Below are 20831 nucleotides of genomic sequence, written 5' to 3'. Positions count from 1 at the left end.
TTCCAATTTTTTGTGAAACTCAACTTTGACTGCTATGTAGCTACATTGTAGAAATAGTTACATTTGTACCTACCCTGCTGCCCGGCTCTTTAGCTTGGTATAGTCTTAATATTTAGCTGGTATGGACTAAAGGGGATAAAATGGACAGACATATCTGAGGTATTTCACTAATTTAGTCTCTGGTGGTTTTGGGGGCAGAGGGGAGAGGAAAGGAGATGTTTGAGAAAAGTGGACTTAGATTATTTGGTTATAAAGACAGAAATAGGGATCTTGCTGTTCTGGCAGTTAATGGTGCTTGACAGTCCTTGGGAAAAGAAGTGTGTGTTAGAAAAGTGTGGATGCTTCTGGATTAAAATTATTTTGTAGAGAGAAGCCTTTATATAAAAAGTTTTTTTTCCATGTCTCTCTTTCTAAGCTTAATGTTACTTAATGTCTGGTGAAGGGTAATAGAGATAATATTCATATTGTAATTAAAAACAGAGTTCTTGAATCGTAGTTCTTGTGCAAATACAGGAACAAGTGTTTGATCCATTGTATGCATTAATATGTATATTCATCACTGGTCCTGTGAGATCGTATGATGTTGCGAAGTGGCAGCACTGTATTGTGCGATGCTGTATGCTCAGCTAATCTTACTTTTCTTTGCATCTTTGAGGTATTCTGAGTAATCCCCGTATCTATGTCTTTAACATTGTATTTTGCATTCTTGTAGGCACTGCTGTTTATCTAGATTTTTTTTTTTTAGTAGCTGGGTATCTGTGGCTGATAAATCAAATGCTTGAAAAACATGGAAAAGGCCTTTTGAAAATTGTTATACAAAGTGCTAATAAAAAAAATGAATTGTGCTTCTTTAGGTAAATGAAAGAGGACAAGTTATACAGTATGACAGATTTTACATTCATGAGATACAAGATCTGATAGATATCAGAAATGACTATGTCAACTGGGTCCAGCAGCAGGTATTTGGAATGGTAAGTTGGTTGGGTTTTGTTTGGTGTTTTGTGGGTTGCCCCCTGCCCCATGTTTTGGTTTTAGGTTTTTTTTCCCTTTAGAAGCCTGTAGATTCTCTAAATATGGGCACTTTCTTTTCATAAAAATACTTTCACAGATCAGTGATGCTGAACAGACTCATCTTACATCAGGCACTAGCTAAGGAAGAATTGTTAAATAGGTGTGTTTCTTGTAGGGTATCATTCTTAGGACTGACACTGTTCAACATTTTGATCCATCGATTAAAAAGTGATTTAAAATGCTGTCACTTGAGAGTTGCCATGTCAAAAAAAGCTAGAAAAGTGATAGCTCATGACAGGAAAACATGCAGAATAACCTGAATTGCTATATAAGACAGGTTCAGTCAATGAGAAAGCTGAAACTGTCTTGGAAAACTAAGTCTAGAAGCCTAATAGGGGGTTACAGGGGACAGATAACTAACATAGTTTTCTACTTTGAGTATAGCAACAAGAGCTGAGATAATTAATTCCTGGATCTGTAAACAGAAGAGTGGTAAGTGGGAGTAAATTAATGACTGTGCAGAGAATTAGTGAGTTGGATAGGATTTTGCCACACCGTTCTTTGACTTATGCTTTGAAAAAATAGTGAGTAAATTAATATGCTTTCTCTAGGTGCCTAAATTTAACTTTTTTGCAGCAGTACCTGGAGGGTCCTGAACATGGGATATATAGTTTTGCTGTACTTTGTGAATACAAAGCAAGTGACACTGTCTATCAAAGAATTCAAACTGCAGTGTAAAACAACAACAACAGGGAGACTGGGGAGCGTAAAGAAATGATGAGTCAGTATTGGCAGTCACGACAGACATTTGTTTCAGCCAAGCTTGTCTGAAAAAAATAACCAGGCTGGTGTTGGTAGCTACGAGGGGTGCTGTACTAAATGAGATGTAGAAGCTAGGGATGAGCATTGCAGGGCCTTGGAATTAGGGACCTATATATTTGGAACAGGGAAGAGTATGCCAGTGAAGGGTACAGAAGTGATGGAATTTAAGAGATTATGACCTTTGCATGCTTTAAATGGATGTAAAAAAACCCACCCAAATTGCATGTCACGATCGGAGAAGAAAATGCTGAATATGGGAAAATGAGAGCTGGAAAATTGCTTTGTAATGAAAGTCTTAAGCTCCACTTGTTAATTAAATCACAAGATTGAGCAGTAGCTTGACATTACTGAGAAAATACTAGATACTGAATTTCCCTTTAATCATCATCATTTTGTCATGTATTTGTGCAGTTTCAAGTTCAGCAGAAAAAGATATTTTGATTTATTACAGGACTGAGAGAAATTCCATGGCCTTAGATCTCCTTCGTAAATGGTTTTGGTGGCCTTGTCCTGCCTTCGTGTTCACTAGTTTCCTGTGTTCTTGCTTCTGATAAGAAGCCCTACTTGCCTATTGAGCCTGTAATAATGAATCAAAAATTCCTTTGCTAGTGTAACTTTTGTTGTCATAACTTGAGGCAAAACTGTTTGCTTGCTTCTTTAATTAAAACGTGGAGGGAAAAATGTAGAAAAGAGAATTTCAGAAGTATTCAGAGTATTCTCAGAGAGAAACTTGAAAGAATCAAAGCTTTTTCATCCAACAACAGAAAAATGAGTGGGGAAAAACTGAAGGTACTAAATGATGAACTATTGATTTGAAGAGGTGTTTTTAAGATACAGCTTAAAGAAGTTGAGAAAACCTGTTTGAATTAGGAATAAATAATAGTAGATACAGTAGGAGTACAAAATTGCATAGATCTGTGATGAACGGAGTACTCAAATCTGATGTTTCCTATAGGAATTAGGGATAAAGATAGAAAGCAAAGTGTTCTGGCCATCGCTTTCTGTGACCCATGGATGTCTACATATTTGACTTCTCATATGTACATAGTCAAATTTAAAAGTTATTAGTTTGTCATTACCTTTTATTCCTTTTCCGTTTTCTGCCTGCTGGGTGGAAACAAACGTAGCTTTCAGTGCTGGATAAGGGGGGTAACGTGGCACCAGAGGGATAACTTAGTTTCTTAGCACAGTTGATATAGCTCGTTGTGGAAGTCTCCACACGGCCCCAGCCATATGTATTGGTCTCTCTCAAATTTCAAGAGTCGGTTGCTTTTCTCATGTCACATCTTATCGTAGACCCAAATGATTTGTGAGACTTTATGATAAAGTGATAGGGGTCTTTTATATGTTTAAATTTTTACTCATTAAAAATGTTTTGCATTTAATTTGATGTGTTTACAGTCACTTGAGAATGAAAATATATAGGTAAAAGTAAATGTCACTTATTAGTGTATGGAAGTAAACATCTAAAATGTTTAATTTTTTGCATCTAAGATAACAATATTTAATGGTCCTTTTTTAAAAGACTTGAAAGTCATGGTTGTACTTGGTAGGTTAATTAGAATGTTTGTGGTTGATATTTATTTCTCGGTAAACATTCTCTTGGGGGGGAAGCTGTAGATAAATTTTAATTCTACATCAGAGGTGAATAATTAATGCAGACACTAATGCTGCTTTTTCATCTTAATTATTGCTACCTTTGTGCAAATGCTGTCATAGGATGTCAACCATGGATTAACTGAGGTAAGATTGGTTGCAATCTGATTTCTTTTGCAGAATGTAAGGAAATCAGAAATATGAATGTCAAGGATTGTCTGATGTGTTGTATTGGGAGTAAAGCTTTAAGTTAGCATGGCTGTAATTTGAAAAGGTTTTTGTGGGGCAAAAATACATAATTCTTTGTATGCAAATTCAGAGCAGCATTTGAAAACAAGGACTACTTTGATGCTATCTACTGGCCATAATAAAAGTTCTGAAATTAAAGTGTACTAAGTGAGAGTGTTGTTTGTGTGTGTTTTGTTTTTGTTTTTTTGATATGGGTTTGAGTTTTTTTGGTTTTTTTGGCTGAAGTACTAAGCAATTGAAAATCTACTTAATTTTCCTAAAGTGCTTTGTCCTGCATTGACAATGAGTAAAGATTTTTTTGTCTTTCCAGTAAAATAGATGTATTAAATGAGTACTATTGCAATGGCTTCTTTAACCATGATTGTGGTTTTTAAATAAGCAGAGAGATGACGTGGCTTTTTTTGTTCTAGTTAACAGATATTCCTGTTACAATTTGCACATACCCATTTGTATTTGATGCCCAGGCAAAGACAACTCTCCTACAAACAGATGCGGTCATACAGATGCAGGTAAAAGTCTCAGTTTTTAATGTTATGAAATTCAATTTTTTTTTTAAGTTGGGTGTCTAGGGGGTTGCTGTTAGTGTTGGTCTTTTTGTGGTGTTTTTTATTTGTTTTTTGTAATCTCTTCTCCAGTGGCATATAGTTTTGATCTCGGAGTATGTACATGATAGAAGCTAGCGGTTCTGTGGGTTTGGGATCTCATTGAAATTAGATTATTTAATAATTGCATAAATTTCTGAGGAACTTATTTTCCTTTCATTAACAAGATGCCTTTTTTGAGGTGTTAACACACTGTAGTACAGGTGTGTGAAAAACCAACCAACCAAAAAACCCCCCAAACCCCTCATACACCACAAAAAGACCCCAAAACAGACCACCATCCCCAACCCAAAACCAACCCCACCTCCCATGTGAGCAGGTGTCCAATGATGGGTGTGTAGAGCCTGGAGCTGGAAGTCTGTCTTGTTAGAGGCAGCAGCCAGTTACTTTTAATTTCTTATCTTGCTAGGACTTAGGAGCTAGTGCTGTTATGAAGATTGGTAGTATGAGAGGCAGCATGTTGCCACCACATAAATATCTAGTGTACATATAATTTCTCATCACCTGTCATACCACTTTCAAAATGCTGCTAAACCCTGAAGTCTGATTGGTGTCTGCAAGGCAGTAGAAAAGCAGCTTAGCTTGAAAATCTGGCATCTACTTGGGACAGTGGGAGTAGTTTTCCTGATCTTGCAGTTTATGGTAGGTCTTGGCTCTTTTCCTGTTAAATGCAATTATCTGTTACTCCTAATTTGTTCCCTTCTGTTTTAGCCTAAAGACTTTCCTAGAAATTGGATGATTGGTACAAATAATTCTGTATCTTGACCCATATCTCTTGTCTAGAGATAGATACACTAGACAACCCTAAAGTAACTGAGAGGATCTGACACGTTTTCATGATTCTCTAGGTAGAGTTGAAACCACTGTGATGGTGTGAGCTATACTTTTGTTCAATGTTGGGAGTTTTTTTTTAAATAAATATAATCCATACCTGTCCAGTTGCTGTAAAGGTATAATAAATCATATTCTTAAAAAAAGGAATGGAAGAATGAAAGGAGGCTACTGCAAAAGTAACAGCAATAAAAGCATCAGGCACCCCCCCTATGTTTATAATGTTTAGCGTAATAAAAGTTATTGTTCTGAGTCTGAAATTAAACAGAAGAGATAAGTCATGCTCAAGTAATGGGCTCGTGTAGAAAAATACGTAGTTTCTTATGCCTTTAAAAATGTACATACACAGTCAATACCAACATTTGATGAATTCAGGGAAATGATCACATCGAACATTTCTATTAAAAATATTAAGTAGTGTTAAAACACAAAAACTTTCAAGAGTTCTTTGCCATATTCATAACATGTGCAACAGTATTTTGTTTTTTTGAATAGTTGTAATAAAAAAATTATAATACAAATGAAATAAATGAACAAATTGCTTTTCATTCTGTGAATTAGTTTTCAATGGAAGTTTTCATGCCAGATTTATATTAAACAGCTTACTTTTCATTAGGTGAAGTGCAGTATTTTTTTTCTTCCTTTTGTTATTCAAAGTATTTTGACTAGAATGTTGAAAACTGTATTCTAAGACTTCCCTGAATATTAGCATTGATGAGGCTAATGGGTAAAGGCAAAATATTTCCTGAGATAAAAAGAACACGAAGCAAATTCGGACAAATTCAGTAGCTCTCATAATAGCTATTCCCATTCGTGTCTTCTGCACTTTTTAAGACAAGACTGATGGACATTTAATGTTGACAGGAATCTTATGTCGCCTACTGACACTTTCACTTTGGTTTTTTTCCCAGATGGCTGTTGATCAGGCTCACAGGCAGAATTTGTCTTCTCTCTTTCTGCCGGTATTTGAATCTGTCAACCCATGCCTGATATTAATGGTACGAAGAGACAACATCGTAGGAGATGCTGTGGAAGTCCTAAGGAAAACAAAGAATGTAGACTACAAGAAGCCACTCAAGGTATTGTCAGTACCTATTGCTCAATGTTGGTTGGTCTTTCACTGACATGCAAGTAATTGAGAATACTTTTGGAGAAATCTTGTTTCACAATCGTTTCTAATTCAGTTAGCACTGAATTGTGTCTTTCAGGTTATCTTTGTAGGGGAAGAAGCTGTTGATGCTGGAGGTGTGCGCAAAGAATTTTTTTTACTCATCATGAGGGAGTTGCTAGATCCCAAATATGGAATGTTCAGGTATTACGAAGAGTCCAGGCTGATCTGGTTCTCTGATAAGGTAGGGTGTAATCTATAGTAATCAATTTTCTTTTAACCTTTCAATATTTATATTAACAATGTATGAACATAGTAGTTTGTGGTAGCTTTATTTCAAGAGGAGAAGCTGAAATAAGTGTTCTCAAAAAATGTTTATTTTTGTCATAGTTAGATCAAAACTTTCCCTTTCTGTTTTTCCCCGTTCCTCACTTCTTAGCAGTTGTCCCCAAGCCAGAGAAGTTTAGTAGGAAGAGGTGCCAGCCACAGTAAACTGATTCCAAGAGCAGATTGAGTAAATCAAGGCAGCAGAGAAAAAAAAAAAATCTTGAAGTGGCATATTGAGCAGGTTTTTCTGTGTTCAGTCCCATTTATGGGTCTGTTTTGTAGGTGGTTGTCTGGTCATGCTTTCTTGGAAGTTTTGATTGTTGACATTTTAGTCCTCTTTCAGAGAAAAACACTGACAAGGGAGGCTATATCACAAATACCTGAATGTTCACATTTCCACAGTTGTCTTTTAAGCCATGGCTATTAACTCCAAATGAGTCAATAATGAGCTCCTCCCTCCTCCTCTAAAAAATAATTTTTTAAAAAATTGACATATATTTAAGTAGTGAATAGTGCAGTAGTAAGTCACTGACAGAAACACAATCTTATTGCAGTACTTTAAGCAGCATGTGTCACTTGTAGCACAAAATATGTTGTATCAGCTTCTTTTTTTAAAGTAGAAAGAGTTCTGTTTCCGTGGATTTCAGTCTCTCTCAGCTGGTTAAAACTTTATCCAGTTTATCCTTGGTACTTACTGGATACATATTGAAGGAAAATATGAATGAAACTTGCAGATTATTCAGCACCGTATACTTTTTTCTGAACTCTGCATGATTAAATTAACTTCTTCATTTTAAACCATCTTTTCTGTTTTCTGTTCTCAGACCTTTGAAGACAGTGACTTGTTTCATTTGATTGGTGTTGTCTGTGGACTAGCAATATATAATTTTACTATTGTAGACCTTCATTTCCCTTTGGCGTTGTACAAAAAGCTATTGAATAAGAAGCCATCCCTGGATGACTTGAAAGAGTTGATGCCAGATGTTGGCAGGTAAGCAAGACAGAAAGAGGAATCATACTAAAAATTAATTTTTAATTCAACATTTTCCTTTAAGAACATAAAGAAAATGTGTTATTTTCACACTTACAGGATAAACAGCTCAAAGTATCCATCGTCATTTGAGAAAGGATGCGTGCTATTCTTAAACACCTGCTTCTAAATGCTTGTTTGTATTTGTGTCTTCTTTTTTATTTTCCTACAAGAATTTCGGGGGAAAATATTATATAAAATTCAAAACCTTTGAGTTTTAGCTGTTAATTTTATAAGCCTAAGTGTGGACATAATTTTAGTTCTGAACAGCTTGTTTAGTTCCTCAAGGAAATGTTTTTGCTTATTTCACGAACAAATACATGCTAAATATCTGCCCTTGTAGGGATTGGAATAGCACTGGCAGGTAGGAGGTTCAAATGAGGGGAAGTGGATGTTTGATTGCCTCAGTGTTGGGAGTGCTCAAAGCTTTCAGAGATTCAAGGAGAAATCACACAAGTTAACGGAAGAGCCCATCAGTGGTTATTAAGTACTCATCACCCCTGGTTTGGGAATCCCTCAGCTGAAGACTAGGGTATGAATCTTCTCTTTTCACACCTGGAGATAATCAAAAGGAAATAACACTACAAGTAATAGCAAAACAGTTACTTGAGCTATCCCAACACTTCACAAGGTGCAAGTCAATGAGCTAATAAATGAAGTAACAGAGAAAGATTTTTGGGTTTTTTCCAAACCTGAATGATCAAAGCGTAGAGACTACTTCAGGAAAATCAAGTTCATCTCTCTTTCCACTGGTACAAATACTTCGTAATTTATTTTGCAGGGGAATGCAACAGTTACTGGACTATCCAGAGGATGACATAGAAGAAGCATTTTGTCTTAATTTTACTGTAAGTTTCATGTGGTGCTTGAAGTATTTCTTACCAAGCTCATACCATCTGTTATAACCGCTTCTGTTGAGGTGTTTGAGCAGCAGCATCCACTGCTGATTCCTGTGAATTTTAGCATCTGTTTCTGCTGTTCTTGTTGCTGTTAGCGAAGTGGTGGGAAGAAGTACTCTGCTCAATAAATAAGATTTATACTATTTTTGTTTGTTTTAAATAGATCACTGTGGAAAATTTTGGTACAACAGAAATTAAAGAGCTTGTTCCTAATGGTGCTGACATTCCTGTAATCAAACAGAATAGGTGAGTTTTATGGGTTACAGGGTAGTTCGCTGTTGCTGTCTGCCTTGGGAATGTAACTGGGCTGCTGTAAGTATGATTTGCCAAGCTGTTACACTGATGTTGGAGGCAAAACTACTTTGGTTGGTTTTCCAAGCTGTTCTCATGTGTATTGTTAAAGTAGCTGCTGTATTTAAGGATTTGCCAGCTGTGGAGAGGCTATCTAATTTTACTAGGAGTGTGCAATACTTTTTTTTCATTTTGAACTTAAAAATCAAAAATTTTCATTTTTGAACTTAAATTAATCTAGTGTTATTGGCTGAAGAGTGTGTGAGGGGTGGGGTTTCTTTCCTTGGTCAGGGATTCTGTTACTTCTATTTATAAAAGCAGCCTCTCCCACTCTCTGTTCCTTTTCTTTCTGCTCCTGAATATATATATATATCCGCTCCAGAATATATTTGGTGGTGCTTTTGTCCCTTTTTGCAGAATACTACCATTTTCCCTAACTCTCTCTTTCCATCCTCTCATGTATCCCTGTCCGTTCTTGGAGTCTTGGTGAATTCTCTGTGCTTTTACTCCTCCCAGAGAAGGGAGAATTGAAGGGAAAGAGCATGCTGTGTGAGAACAGAATGCACCTGGGCAGTGCACGGTAGGAATGAGGGAGAAAATGTACCTCTGGGCATGTTCCTTGAGGGCGTATGTTTTGGACAACATTTCTGTAACTGGCTATGTCTGCTGTAGAAGAAAAGGTGATGAAGGAAAATTCTGAGGGTATCATAAACCCATGTGCACGGACAGTACCTCCCACAATGGAGTGATTCTTAACCCTCCTGACCTACCCTACTGTTAACAGCTGCAATCACCACCTGTAGCTGTCTCACTTTTTGTTTTTCTTTTTTCTTCCAGTCCTTGGCTCATAGCTGAGGATTTGTGATACTCTATCTTAAACATGATAGCTTTAAAGTTCTCTGGTGTCATTTGGTGTTTTGTCACAAGGTGACTTTAAAATTGGAGTCGAATTATGAGAAAAGTTTCGGGGTGCCCATGGAATGTACGCTGCACTATTGTCACCAGTTGTCTCACAGCAATGAAGAATTCCTGTTTCTCAAGCTCCAAATATTCCATGATGCTTTATATTAACTTACTAATTAATTAACATAGAGTATTACAATGCTTATTAGTATACATAATATACATGCATAAATAATGCTAATTAATTAACATAGGGTATAATAATGCTAATTAGTTTACTACTATGAATTTTCTCTGGAGCAGGCTTTCCTTCCACTGTTAGTATTACACAAGTTACCTGCCTCCCCGCTAATTACGTAGCGTGCATAGAATAGGTATCTCATTGAGGTCTGGAAGAAGAGGAATGCGATTCACCGCTTCGCTCATCTCAGTATTTTTTGTTCAACAAATTTAATAAATGTATTGTCAAAATGTGTTTAGATGATTCTTTAAATAATTGGTGATGTTATTCAAATACTGTGGCTTTCCCCAAAGTATGTTGGTGGGATAACTGTAATCTATAACCAAAGCCACTCTGCCAGTGTAGTAATGAACAGTGTTAACTAGGATTGATTTAAATGGAAATTAAAGAAAAATATCATACATGCTATATCATATCAAGGAAATTTAGTTTTCCCCCTAAGTGCTGTGGAAGAAGGTGCTTCCAACAAGATACGAGAGCTCTCTTCGTATAGGAAGCACAGATAACAGGCCGTCAGTTTTTCATTATCCTAGCTCCTTTGCACTGATCTTTCTACTGTATAGGACTCCAATGTCTGCTTGAAGTTGATTTGCGTTTTCAGTGCAGGTACGGGAATCTTTTTAATTAAAAAATACAACACCAAAATTGGCTAGTCGATTTCAGGACACTGCATGTAACTTAAAGCTTATTGCCATTCAGTCCAATTCACTGCGATGCATACAAATAAGAGAAATGTTTATAGTACCTGAAATAAATAACACTAAATGTTACTGGTTTTCTGTTGCACATTAGGGACTCTGTCTTGTGGGGCGTGGAAGGGAAATAAGTTTATGTTCCATTTTCATTGAGGTTATCTTCACTGTGGTTGTAACATGAAGCAGAGCATTTATTATATTAGGATCCTTTTTGCTTAACTTGCAATGTGTTCTCTCCAGAAATGGCTACTGTTTTATTGATAGAAGGGTGACGTACTTTTTTTTTTCTTCCCTCTCTTCTTAACATAATTCTTTTATTATTCTTTGTTCAGGCAAGATTTTGTAGATGCATACGTGGATTACATCTTCAATAAATCTGTGGCCTCCTTATTCAGTGCATTCCATACAGGCTTCCACAAAGTATGTGGGGGTAAAGTTCTTCAGCTCTTCCAGCCCAGCGAGTTGCAGGCAATGGTGATTGGGAACACTAATTATGATTGGAAAGAACTGGAGAAGGTAAGAACCACAGTTAGCTATTTGTTTCATACGGTTTTAATTTCAAGGTGCGAAAGCAAAATCTTGCAGTGTCCTTTTGAGCTCTGTTTTAATGGATGTGACTTCCAGCCTTGATTCAACTGACTGCATGAGTGAGGAACTTTAAAAAATGTCAGTGAATTAAGAACTAAAATATTATTTACCTTCCTGCTCCTTATTTCCCATCTAATTTCTGAAGAAAATCAAACTTAGAGGAATTAAAATCCACAAAACCAAAAGGCAGCTGTATGTGATGGATTATATTAGAAAGGGGGAAGTGAGCAAAATGCACACAGTTAATAAAAGTCAATATTCTTGATTGCCAAAACTCACCGTAGGACTTTGTCACTAATTTATTGGGACTGAAAATGCTTTGGAGTACAGGCATTTGCCCGTATAGTTCAAGTCAGACCAAACAGCTGAAAAAAAATTGACCAAGGAAAACAGTAAGAAGTCCCTTGCAGTATCCCTTTACACAAACCGCATCCATTCTGCTGTAATGTCTCATTATCCTACTAGTTGTATGTGCAAACAGTAACCTAATTTCATGCTCATTTTAGAATACAGAATACAAAGGAGAGTACTGGGCAGACCATCCTACAATTAAGATATTCTGGGAGGTTTTTCATGAGTTGTCTTTGGAAAAGAAAAAACAGTTTTTGTGTAAGTATTGGAAACTACTTTGCAGAAGTTGCTCACTGTGATTTCAGGCTCTTGCTGTAAGAGGCAGATGTGAGTATTTGTCTGAAATAGGGATTAACTGTATTTGGAAGAAAAAAATCATAGTAGAAGGAATTGATTATGGGCTTGTCTCTGATTTTGCTGGGGTTGTTCTGAGTAATTCTGGGTGGTGGGCAGTTAGAAGATCACAGTAAACCAGAGCAGCATTAAAAAAAGACAAAACAAAACAAAACAAACAAAAAACCAAAACAAAAAACAAACAAACAAAAAAACCCCCAACAACAAAACAAATGAATGAATGACAAAAAAAAAAACACCAACAAAAGAAAAGAAAGAAAACCCAACAACTTAAATCCCTAGTGTCATTTTTCAGACAAGTGGGAATTTTTTTCTGTGTTTCGCCATAAGGTTCACATCCTCCAGTTTTGTCGTTGCACATAGATGGAATTTTGGAGTTATAACAGTATAAATACCTCAAGGTACTGATACGAGTAGAAATACACGGGGAGGGGGGAGAGAAGAGGGAAGTGATGGAAGCTTCCTGTGAATGAGCTTCTGTTGAGAATAGGTTATAGATTAGTTTCTGATTCCAATTTCTTATTGAACAAACTTATTCTGTGTGTTTACAAGATGCTTGCCAATGCTTGGTAAAGATACAGGCAATGGGTTTTAAATAACAAATTCTTACGTGTGAAAAGCTTCCTACTTTTTTGGTTTTGTTTTTTGATGACTGCTTGGTTTCCTATGCTAAAACGAAATGTTTTCATATATATATATATATACACACATACATACATACATGTTGTGTTGTAGTTCAGAGTTAATATATGTAAGCTGGAGATCGGGTTAAGTTTAAAAAAAACAGGGAATAATGACTTATCTGGAATAATTAAAAAAAGCAAATAACGATTAGAACTGCATGTATCACATACAATGTTAGTCTTAAACTGCTTTCAAGACCTTGTTTGTTTTTTTTTCTTGGCAGTGTTTCTGACAGGCAGTGATCGTATTCCAATTCTTGGAATGAAGTGTCTTAAACTAGTCATCCAGCCAACAGGAGGCGGAGAATGTTATCTTCCAGTAGCTCACACTTGCTTTAATCTTCTTGATCTTCCAAAATACACAGATAAAGAAACCCTAAAATCTAAGTTGATCCAGGCTATAGATCACTACGAAGGTTTCAGTTTAGTATAACTTCAGAAATGAGAGTTCTGTGTAACATGCGATCATTAAACTAACTTTTTGTGTCTTTCTTGTGGTGGTAAATTCAGTGGATGAAATGATGGAGTTGATAATATAGCTGATTATTTGCAAAAATGTTTGGTGGTACGGTTATTCATGGGAGCCAAAAAACACTTACAAAAATGAGGAACTGTCTTAATACATACATCCTTGTATAGAACCATGTGGATTTTGCCATCTTACAATAAAAATGAGAGTATTGTGAATGGGAGTCAAGTTTCACTGACATGAGTTAACATTTCACCTTCTGCAAACAATTTGGCGTGTGAGTGCATGAGAGACTTGCTTAAGTTTTTCAAATCACTTAGTAAGAACATTTAACTTTTTCCCTGATAAATTCACTGGGTAACTTTTCATTTTGTAAATAATACATTTTTGTGATAAAATCATTATGTTCCAATAGCAGTATGGTTTCTATTGCTTGTAATTGAATATGAGCTTATTTTATGGCTTTTAACAAAGTGACTACTCTGATTTCTGAAGATATATTTTTCTGGTTTGTTTTAAGAACCTTAATAATGAAAGTGATTGTTAAAGAGACATTCATCTTCACAATGTACAATCCATGAAGCAGTCACTTAGTGCTGATACAAAACTGCATACAATGGCATTTTTAATATGTGGATGGACAAGCTGACTTGATACACGGTTTTATTTTTAAGGACTGATTCTGTAATTAAGTGGACGCAATTATAAAAGAGGTTAATTTATCATTTGAAACCTCTGCAGCCATATGTCAGGAGTACAGCTTAAAAGAAAAAGATGCACCAGACAGTTGTTGCTGTCAAGAGGTAAAACATTTATTTTTAAATGCTGAAAGCGTAGTTTATGGTTTCTAATAGAATTTTCACTTTTTTCCAGATAAATGCATTTGAAATAACTCTTTAACACTCCTCTTCCCTTTTCTTAAGATTTTATTTTTAGTATATAATTGCCCTGAGACGATTGTGCTTAGCTGGACACTTTCAGATTTGACTTTCCTTCTCTGGTTAAATTCCAGATTTTGTGGTGTTAATGCATATGTGACTTGCAGCTGTGAAACAAATATTTATTTTTTTTAGATTTTTAAATGCAGTGAAAAAATTCAAGCTATAATAAAACACTTGAATGAAAACCTTTGTTGGTTGGTGTGTATGGATGCTTGCATTATGCATATTTCTTCAACTGGAGGGCAACTTTTGCATGCATTAAATCGAGGGTACAGTTCGGGTACCAAGATCTCACTTGAAAAGCAGGGAAATTAATTTATTGTAATAAGTTGTAGAACGTGGTGTTTCTGTGCTGGCAGTACACAAAACAGTACACTTAAAATCATTCTTTTTTCCTTAACACTGTTTTTTACAGCTTTCTCATGGAAATTCTAGTACATTTTTTGTATGCAGCTCATGTTCCATCTTTTCCAACATTTGTTACCTGACTGGGAAGTTTTCCCTCTTGCGAAAAAAAAAAAAAAAGGAAACCAACAAATGCTAAAGCAACTTGATCCTACTTTGCATGGAAGAAAGAAAAGGAGGAAAGAAACCAACCCAATATTATGCCTTCATTTTACCAGGTAATATTAAAACACTGGTTTTACATTATGAAACACCAAGATTGCAAAGGCAAATATTCAAAAATTAGGAAGTGGCTACTGTCAAGCTGTTGTCTTACGTTTTCCCTTGTGTATCATTACATGATCGAGCGCTGGGTTGTTGTTGTTTTTTTCCTATGGGATTCTTGCTTCATTCGGGGAGCACAGTTGGTGTTCACTGAACAAATAGGGGAGCTTATGATCAGTTGTGCAGGTCCAAGTCTTATTTAGTGCATATCATCAAATCCCAGCACTGTATATATGTATTTAATTTCCCTAGGGGAGTTCCTGATTTTTGCTATCAATAGGATTTTTCATCAATATCAATTTTAATCTGGAAGATGACTAATAGCCTTATTCTGTAAATGAGGGGGTCTGAGACAATCCAGGTCGTAGTTACTGAACACTTGGCAGTTTTTTTATGCTCAGTTTAGGATGCGCTGGAGAACTTAGATGTCCTCAGTTAAAATTGGCTGAAACTGCTGTGGCAATTAGTTCATGTTGCTGTGGAAGTTTCTCCAGCATCAGCAAGACACATTTAAGAACCCACTGGCAGAGCAGGCCCAGAGTCCCTTTGCTCGGGACAGCATTCACCTGAGACTTCTTTTTGCAATTTTGGCCTCAGTTTTATCCACCTCCACAAGAAGCGGCGTTGGGTCCTACAGCCCACGATAGCTCGGTCTGTGCAGTGAGGCAGGTGCTCTGCTGCGGAAGGGACGTGGTCTACATAACAAGGTAGAAAACTTTTATTCAGTACTAGATCAATTAATAGTCATTATATTACTTCTGTTAAACAAGTTAAATACTTTCTGCTGATACTCTCTGCAATGCTTGCGTTGCCATTAGTTCTGTTAAGTCATAACAACCCCGTGAAGGATCTCTACAGAAGTTGCACACTTCAGTGTTTCTTCTGGCTGGAAGAAGGTGGGCAGCAGGAAGTGCTTTCTCTTTTTTGGATCAAGTACCATTTTGCATACGATATTTGATGTGTGCATCAAGTGAGAAGGGGGGGGGGGGGGAAGAATCCATTCTATGCTTAGCTAAAATAGCTGGAGTGTTAATGAAGAAAGCCTAAGGCCTTCCTCCTTGTCAAATCTCAAATGAGGAAAGCTTGCATGCCACTTTTTAAAAGGATAACGCAAGCAACTGGGGGTAGTAGTTTGGTCTGCAGTGGGAGCTTTGTACAGTTGGAATTTTGGTAAAGACTCAGCATTATCTCTGGAGAATGTTAGTGGCCCTGAGCCACTGTAGAACCATGAAAGCAGCGAGCCCTGCTTTAGCATAATGACTTCTCTCCTTTTGGCACTTTATGGGAGTTAGTACTAATAATGTTGTTACTGATGTAGAACATGAAGCCACGGTACTCCCTGCAAGAAGGCTTATATGCTACTTTAAAAAAGATTTTAATTCATTGCACTGCTCTCTGCAATAAGCTTGATTTAGCAGAAATAAATGAAGTTTAATGTAATCAAATATAAACCACTATAAAAGAGAGCTCTTTAAATAAAGGCACGTGGGGTTCTGCAGTTAAGAGTTGCCAGCAGTGTGCCCAGGTGGCCAAGAAAGCAAACGGCATCCTGGCCTGTATCAGGAATAGCGTGGCCAGCAGGAGTAGGGCAGTGATGGTGCCTCTGTACTGGGCACTGGTGAGGCCTCACCTCGAGGGCTGTGTTCAGTTCTGGGCCCCTCACTGCAGGAAGGACATTGAGCTGCTGGAGCGTGTCCAGAGGAGAGCCACCAAGCTGGTGAGGGGTCTGGAGAACAAGTCATACGAGGAGAGGCTGAGGGAACTGGGCACGTTTAGTTTGGAGGAGTCTGAGGGGAGACCTCATGGCCCTCAACAACTCCCTGAAAGGAGGGTGTAGAGAGGAGGGTGTTGGCCTCTTCTCCCAAGGGAATAATGACAGGACCAGAGGAAATGTCTGAAGTTGGGGCAGGGGAGGTTTAGATTAGATATCAGGAAGAATGACTTTCCTGAGAGAGCAGTCAGGCACTGGAACAGCCTGCCCAGGGAGGTGGTGGAGTCGCCATCCCTGGAGGTATTTAAGAAACGTGTAGACATGGCACTTCAGGGCATGCTCTAGTGCCTGAGATTGTTGGGTTGTGTCTGTTTGTGGCTGGGGTGGGGTGTGGGTGTGGGCATTTGTTTTGTTTTGGTTTTGGTGTTTGGTGTTCTGGGATTTTTTGGGTGGTTTTTTTTTTGGTTTTGGTGTTTGTTTTTTTTTTTTTTGTTTTTTTTTTTTTTGTTGTTGGTTGGACTCGATGATCTCAAAGGTCCCATCCAACCAAAAATATTCTGTGATTCTGTGAGTTAAGAGAAATACAGGATTAAAGCTTTCTTTGAATAATAATTTTCAGCATGATAGACTGGTATATAGTGGGCACCGTAAAAATGGTTGTGTTTGACTTTCTCCATTGTGCAGCTGGGACTATGTGCTTGTGTGTGCTGAGTACAGCTCTCCACCCCCTTGTTGAGAGGGGAAAAAAAAACATGAAGAAGAAAAAAAAAGTGTCTCCCAATAAGCTGCACTTCCCATTGCTCATTGCTTGCCACGTGGGTATTTCTTAATTGGTAGGTCAGTGTGGGGCTTGGGGGAACTAATCATCAAGCTCTTATTTTTTTGTCTTTCAAGGTGCTGTTCAGGTTTGTGTTGTCAGCTTTGGAGCAGTAACCTTACCTAGACCTCCAAAAATCTATTAGTGTTAATACTATACCTTAGAGCCCCAAGAACCGCCCCCCCCTTGACTGCTTTCCGGGAGGATGTACACACTTAATGGAATAACACCACCAGCCACGGTTTCTATATGCTTGAGTTCCCTGACCATTTGACCAAGTCCTCAATTTTTTTCTGGAGGAGAGGAGCCTGTTGGTGCCTACCCCTGTTATTTGGCTCCGTGCTACCTGTTACACCCGGTTCCTTTCCGCCGGTGGAGTATGCCAAAACCTTCTAACTGCAAAACTCTGCCTCCCTGTTTCTGCACCAATGCTGCTGAGTGAGAAAGATGGCTTTTAGCTTCTGACCACAAGACAATTAGGCGGGGGGGAAAAAAGCACCTAAAATCAACTGTGACAATGCCGTAGGTGTACTAGAACCGTGTAAAAGTATCACATACGCAGACCTACTGGCCTCTTATCTGACTGAACGGTCTGAGTTCCTACATCTCCCTTGGGTTTGAACACACTGTATGGATCATTTACAAAACAGCAAAATAAGGTGTTGCTGATGCCAGGAGTGGGATCAAAGAGCTAGCGGGGGCGGGGGCAGCACTCAGCATTATTATTATGTTTTTTTTCCCTAGCCAAAGGCATGTGCCTCAGCCTCAGATTATTAGGAAGGAAAATGAGGTTTATGAATCTTGTTCATAGAATCATAGAATCGTATAGGTTGGAAGAGACTCTTGGGATCATCGAGTCCAACCATCTACCCTACTCTACAAAGTTTTCCCCTATCCCATATCCCCCAACACCACATCTAAATGGCTCTTAAACACATCCAGGGATGGTGACTCAACCCCCTCCCCGGGCAGCCTGTTCCAATGCCCGACCACTCTTTCTGTGAAAAATTCTTTCCTAATGTTCAGTCTAAACCTACCCTGCTGGAGCTTGAAGCCATTCCCTCTCGTTCTGTCATTGATTACCTGTGAGAAGAGACCAGCACCAACCTCTCTACAGTGTCCTTTCAAGTAGTTGCAGAGAGTGATGAGGTCTCCCCTCAGCCTCCTCTTCCTCATACTAAACAGTCCCAGCTCCTTCAACCGCTCTTCATATGATTTGTTTTCCAGGCCTTTCCCCCTATGAACTGCAGAGCTGTTATTTTCAGCGTAGTTGGTGGGTATGGTGCCAGTGGGGATCTCTCTCTCCCTAAGGCTCCAGGCTTGTGCCCAGAGCACGTCCATCCCGCGCCGCGGGTACTCCCTGTGTCCCCCCACACGCCTGAGTACGGGAGGAATTTGGGTGAGGACACAAAAGGTTAGCGTTATGTGAAGACTTCAGTTCGAGTGGAGCGCAAAACTTGTTTCCTTCCCTTTTTTGAGCGAATATACTAGTTTTTCCATTAGGAGGAGCGGAGCTGGCACCCTGCAGCTAGAAACCAACTTCCTATAGGGATCGTATTTGCCGTGTCTTTGAATAATTTTAGAGGTGAAGCCGATTTAATTATTTGTGCCTTAATTCTGCCTAGAGGCCGTGTGGGTGCCCCTGCCGGCAGCAGGGCCTGAGGGCCGCGGGAGCTGCCTGCAGAGGGTCTCACCCCGCTGGCGGGTGACTGAGGGGAGGGGGGGGGAGGTCGCCGGTGTCTTTAGCTGAGGGGGGGGCTGAAGAGACGGGGGGCAGGGGAGAGGAGGGGGCTCTTCGCTGCCCGCACACCGGCTGCCGCCCTGCCAGCCCAGCCAACCCAGCCCAGCGCCCTCCCTGGGGGGCGTTAGGGATTCCCGTAATCCCTCCTCTGCCGGTGGGAAAGTCCCGGCTTCAAACAGACCCCTGTGTGAGCCGCTCCCCGAGCTCCCCCCAGCCGAGCGCGGTTACAGCCGGGCTCCCTTCGGGGGGGGGGGTGCGCCCAGCCCCGGCCCTGCGGCGCCCGCTCGTTCTCCTGTCCCTTCCCGCCGGTTCCTGAGGCTGCTGCGGAGGCGGTAAGTGTGGCCGCGGGTGCGGTGCGGGCCCTGTCACCGTGTGCGGGTGTTGGGCTCCAGCAAGCGCCACCCGGTTATCCGGGGGTCCGTGCAGGGCACCCGTGTGCTGTTGGAAGGGGGGGTCTCCTTCAGCTGGGGCTTGTGCTTGGAAGTGGGGTTTGCGGGGATGGCAGAGCGTCGCTTGGTCTGTGGGAGTCGAAAGCAACAGTCCCACAGTCACAGAGCTCTCGGGGTTGTGTCTCTTAAGAAACGTGGTCTTTTGAAGACCTGTGGTCACGTATCTGCTCCCACCGTCTCCAAGGCAGGTGTGTGTACGCTGAGGGAGTGCCTTACAAGTGTTTGCTTGGGCTGTTGGTTAAAGGGTCCAGTATAAATCATTGTAGCACAGCTCTTGGAAGCACCCCGTTTCTGTACACAGCTTGAGAACTGCTGTACTGGGTCAACCTGAGGTGCAAACTGTCTCCACCTGAAGTTAGTCCAGGTGCTTGCAGGAGAGGATGATACTCTTTTCCTTGGCATCCTCCTCAAGGAGCTTCATTAGTCCTGTTCCACCTGAATTCATCTCATTCCTTTGTGAGACCACTCTGGGCTCCCACAGCGTCCTTCGGCAGCGAGTTCCGCAGCTCGTGTGTGGTGCTTTACCTCACCAGCCCTGCTGGATGGTCCTTGGGCCTTGTGTCGGGAGAGTAAATAGTAGGAAAAGTAATAATATTAATAATGGTGCATGAAGGGGAAAGAGCTGCTAAGTCCTAGCAGCCTGTGTGTCTTCTCCAAACCGCTGAGCAAAGCGGGACTGTACTGAGGGTACGGTTATGACTCCGTGACTTGTCTATATGAGTTATAGCTAGTTTGGAGCCCATTGTCACATAGACAAGGCCAGTTGGTTTAGCCTGAAATTCTGCATTTTAAACTGTGTTTATATTCTCTAGTCACTCTGTAGAGAAGTATATTCCGCAGATCATTGCAACTGCCTTTAGATTTAACCGTTCTGGTTTGGTATTTAAGCATAGATATTGAACTTGAGGTGCTGAACTGTGTCTTCCTTTTTTCTCAAACTTTTTTCAGTTTTTCAGATTGATTCCCAATGCTGGTTTTGTTCAAATTTTGCACTCTTAAAGCCCCTCCCAGTTGGAAGTTGTTCCACAATTCGCTGTCATGCATTTAAAAACCTTGTGTATTTTTCATAATCAAACCCACTGATTAAAAATGTACTGGATTCAAGATAGACCAGTAGAGAATATATAGCCATTAAGAAAAAAAAAATTTACAATATTTTAAAATATGGGCTTCTTTTATGTCACTTAAAATACTTTTGCAAGGTCATTATTGTGTCTAATGCATCAAAACAGGCTGAAAGGGGGTTGGGGAAATGGCACTATCTTTTTAAGTAAATGCTTGTACTTGGCTTTTTTCAGTGTATCTGTTTAACATAAAGACTAAGCGGGTTAAGATGCTTTCATAAGGTACTAATGCAAATTATGAGAGAAATAAGTAATGTCCCTTTTTGAGATCCTACAAATTACAGCTGGAACCAAACACGCTCTTCTGTGCTTCCAGGCAAATTTCAGAT

At 39.3% G+C, this 20831-nt stretch overlaps 1 protein-coding gene across 3 annotated transcripts in view; it reads left to right on the top strand.

Annotated features, from left to right (window-relative positions):
- The window catches only part of HERC4 (HECT and RLD domain containing E3 ubiquitin protein ligase 4), a 34580-nt gene extending 20400 nt beyond the window's left edge, over positions 1-14180 (top strand). Inside the window, exons 14-24 of one of the 3 annotated variants that reach the window (XM_074155198.1) lie at positions 855-971; positions 3553-3576; positions 4089-4187; positions 6023-6190; positions 6320-6463; positions 7371-7537; positions 8358-8424; positions 8639-8721; positions 10938-11121; positions 11700-11802; positions 12806-14180. In XM_074155198.1, the coding sequence (XP_074011299.1) occupies positions 855-971; positions 3553-3576; positions 4089-4187; positions 6023-6190; positions 6320-6463; positions 7371-7537; positions 8358-8424; positions 8639-8721; positions 10938-11121; positions 11700-11802; positions 12806-13014 (1365 nt within the window). In that variant the 3' untranslated portion in view covers positions 13015-14180. The remainder of the gene's footprint in view (positions 1-854; positions 972-3552; positions 3577-4088; positions 4188-6022; positions 6191-6319; positions 6464-7370; positions 7538-8357; positions 8425-8638; positions 8722-10937; positions 11122-11699; positions 11803-12805) is intronic. The other 2 variants (XM_074155199.1, XM_074155200.1) reach the window with 2 other exon arrangements.
- The last annotated feature ends 6651 nt before the right edge of the window (positions 14181-20831 follow it).

The sequence above is a fragment of the Numenius arquata genome, chromosome 10 (genome assembly GCF_964106895.1).
Source record: "Numenius arquata chromosome 10, bNumArq3.hap1.1, whole genome shotgun sequence".
Taxonomy (NCBI): Eukaryota; Metazoa; Chordata; class Aves; order Charadriiformes; family Scolopacidae; genus Numenius; species Numenius arquata.
Note: the sequence above shows the minus strand (reverse complement) of the source record. Positions and strands in the feature narration are given on the sequence as shown.